Raw genomic sequence first — 2,030 nt, 5'->3', positions numbered from 1 at the left:
AAAACTTTAGATAATCTTGATAAGATTCAGAGAGATTTCTGGTGGCAGAAAAAGAATAAAAAAAAATGTTACTATCCTAAAGCCTGGCCTAGTATTACTAAAGATATTCGGCAAGCTGGACTAGGGATTAGAAACCCGCATAAACATAATCTAGCTTTAATCACTAAACGGCTTGGCGGTTACTTCACAATCAGGAACAATTGTGGGAAAAAATTCTTAAGTATAAATATTTCAGAACACACCACCCTTTAAAGAAAACTAGAAAGCATAAGAACTCGTGGATCTGGAATAGTATCAAAAAAGGACTTGATGTTATTAAGTCCAATTATGTCTGGCAAGTTAATAATGGTGAGACAATTAACATTTGGACTGATTTCTGGCTCCCCAACCAAACACAACTTTTAACTCCTATGATTTATGACTGTAATATGCCTAATTATGTCTGTGATCTTATGAATGCAAATGGAGATTGGGATATGTGCATTATTAGTTACTACATTGATATTGCTTATCATAATGCTATTAAAGCTGTTGCTACTAATACATATGAACATGATAGAATCAGATGGAAATCTACGACTTCTGGGAATCTCACGACTAAGTCAGTTTATAATTACCTGACTAATCTTCACTTGGACAAAGATGAAGCTAATTTCTGGAAACGGATTTGGAAACTTAATATTACCCCTAAAGTGAATATGTTCTGCTGGAAAGTTGTGAATAATGCTCTTGCTCTTGGGAAAAACATGTCTAAATATGTTAAGGATACTGAACCATACTGCATGATGCGTGATAATCAGAATGTTGAGGATGAAATGCATTTATTTGTGAATTGTAGCTTTTCTGGGAAGGTCTGGCAAGCTTCTAATCTGAATAACATCCACCTTAACAGTGGAAATACTAATTTCTTGCAATGGTTTAAAACCTGGATGAATGTTAAATCTCTTAATGAAAAGCACAATTTGCTTTGTTTTATCTTGTGGTCCATCTGGAAATATAGGAACAGTGTGCATTTTGATAATGTAGTGCCTGATGTGAAAAAACTGATTGATAATATTAGAGCATCCCACCTGAAGTTAAGTGTAGATAGGGACAGTAAAGCTGGTCATGTTTCTACCGATGCTAAGAAGTCTCATTACAACAATCACAACTCTGACGGTGACAATTATGATTGGTTTATACACTTTGACGCCTCTTTTATTGAAGCTGATTACACTATGGGATATGCAATCTCTATTCTTGATAAAACAGGGACCAGAAAACATTGTCGAGCAGGATGCAGCTGGGCTTCCAACCCCTTAGAAGCTGAAGCAAAAGCCGGAATTGAGGCGATAAGGTGGATGAAGGAACTAAAGCTACAAAATTGCTGCATAATCAGTGATTGTCAAATCTTGATGAAAATTTTGAAAGGTGAAGCAGATCCTGAAAACCAACCTTGGAGGTCTCAGGCAAGCATCAATAGATGCAAATTTTCTCTTATGCATTGTGTTTCGGTTTCCTTTATGTATAAATCTAGAACCTATATTAATTTCGAAGACAAATTAGTTAAAGAAGTAAGATCTAGGAAAATCAGTTATTTCTCTATGGAGAATGAAAATGAAAATGTAATGTCAAACATCCTAGAAAGAGTTATTTTTGGATTAACTCCTATCTTGTATATTTTGCAAACTTCAGCTTATATATAAATAAATGTCTTCTTATCAAAAAAAAAAAAGTCGTAGTTGCGCCCGTGCTTAAATCCCGTGCAAAATAATTTTCAAACTTCCCAAAAACGCACCAAACAACTCACTTCCAAAGCTGGGCGTGAAAAGAAGTAACCATAGCTAATGGGCTCGCGCTCAAATCCAAGTCCAGCCCATTTTTATTTTCATTATTTGGCTTGTCAGTTATGCAGAACTGACATCCTATTTCTTCTTCTTCCATTACGGCCTGATTATTCGGTCAGCAACTTCTCCTGGATCTTTTTCTCAAATTTCTTCTTTTCCATAACGTCTGGGTTTTCCCATACGCAAACTCTCCTGGATGTTTTC

General features: G+C 35.6%; 1 protein-coding gene across 1 annotated transcript; it reads left to right on the top strand.

Annotated features, from left to right (window-relative positions):
• The first annotated feature begins 428 nt into the window (after positions 1-428).
• On the top strand, positions 429-1,685 carry LOC113351233. The gene has a single exon (XM_026595256.1). The coding sequence runs from the start codon at positions 429-431 to the stop codon at positions 1,683-1,685; it is 1,257 nt and encodes a 418-aa protein (XP_026451041.1).
• The last annotated feature ends 345 nt before the right edge of the window (positions 1,686-2,030 follow it).

This window comes from Papaver somniferum, chromosome 1, assembly GCF_003573695.1.
Source record: "Papaver somniferum cultivar HN1 chromosome 1, ASM357369v1, whole genome shotgun sequence".
Taxonomy (NCBI): Eukaryota; Viridiplantae; Streptophyta; class Magnoliopsida; order Ranunculales; family Papaveraceae; genus Papaver; species Papaver somniferum.
The sequence above is the reverse complement of the archived record's forward strand: the minus strand, read 5'-3'. Positions and strand labels throughout refer to the sequence as shown.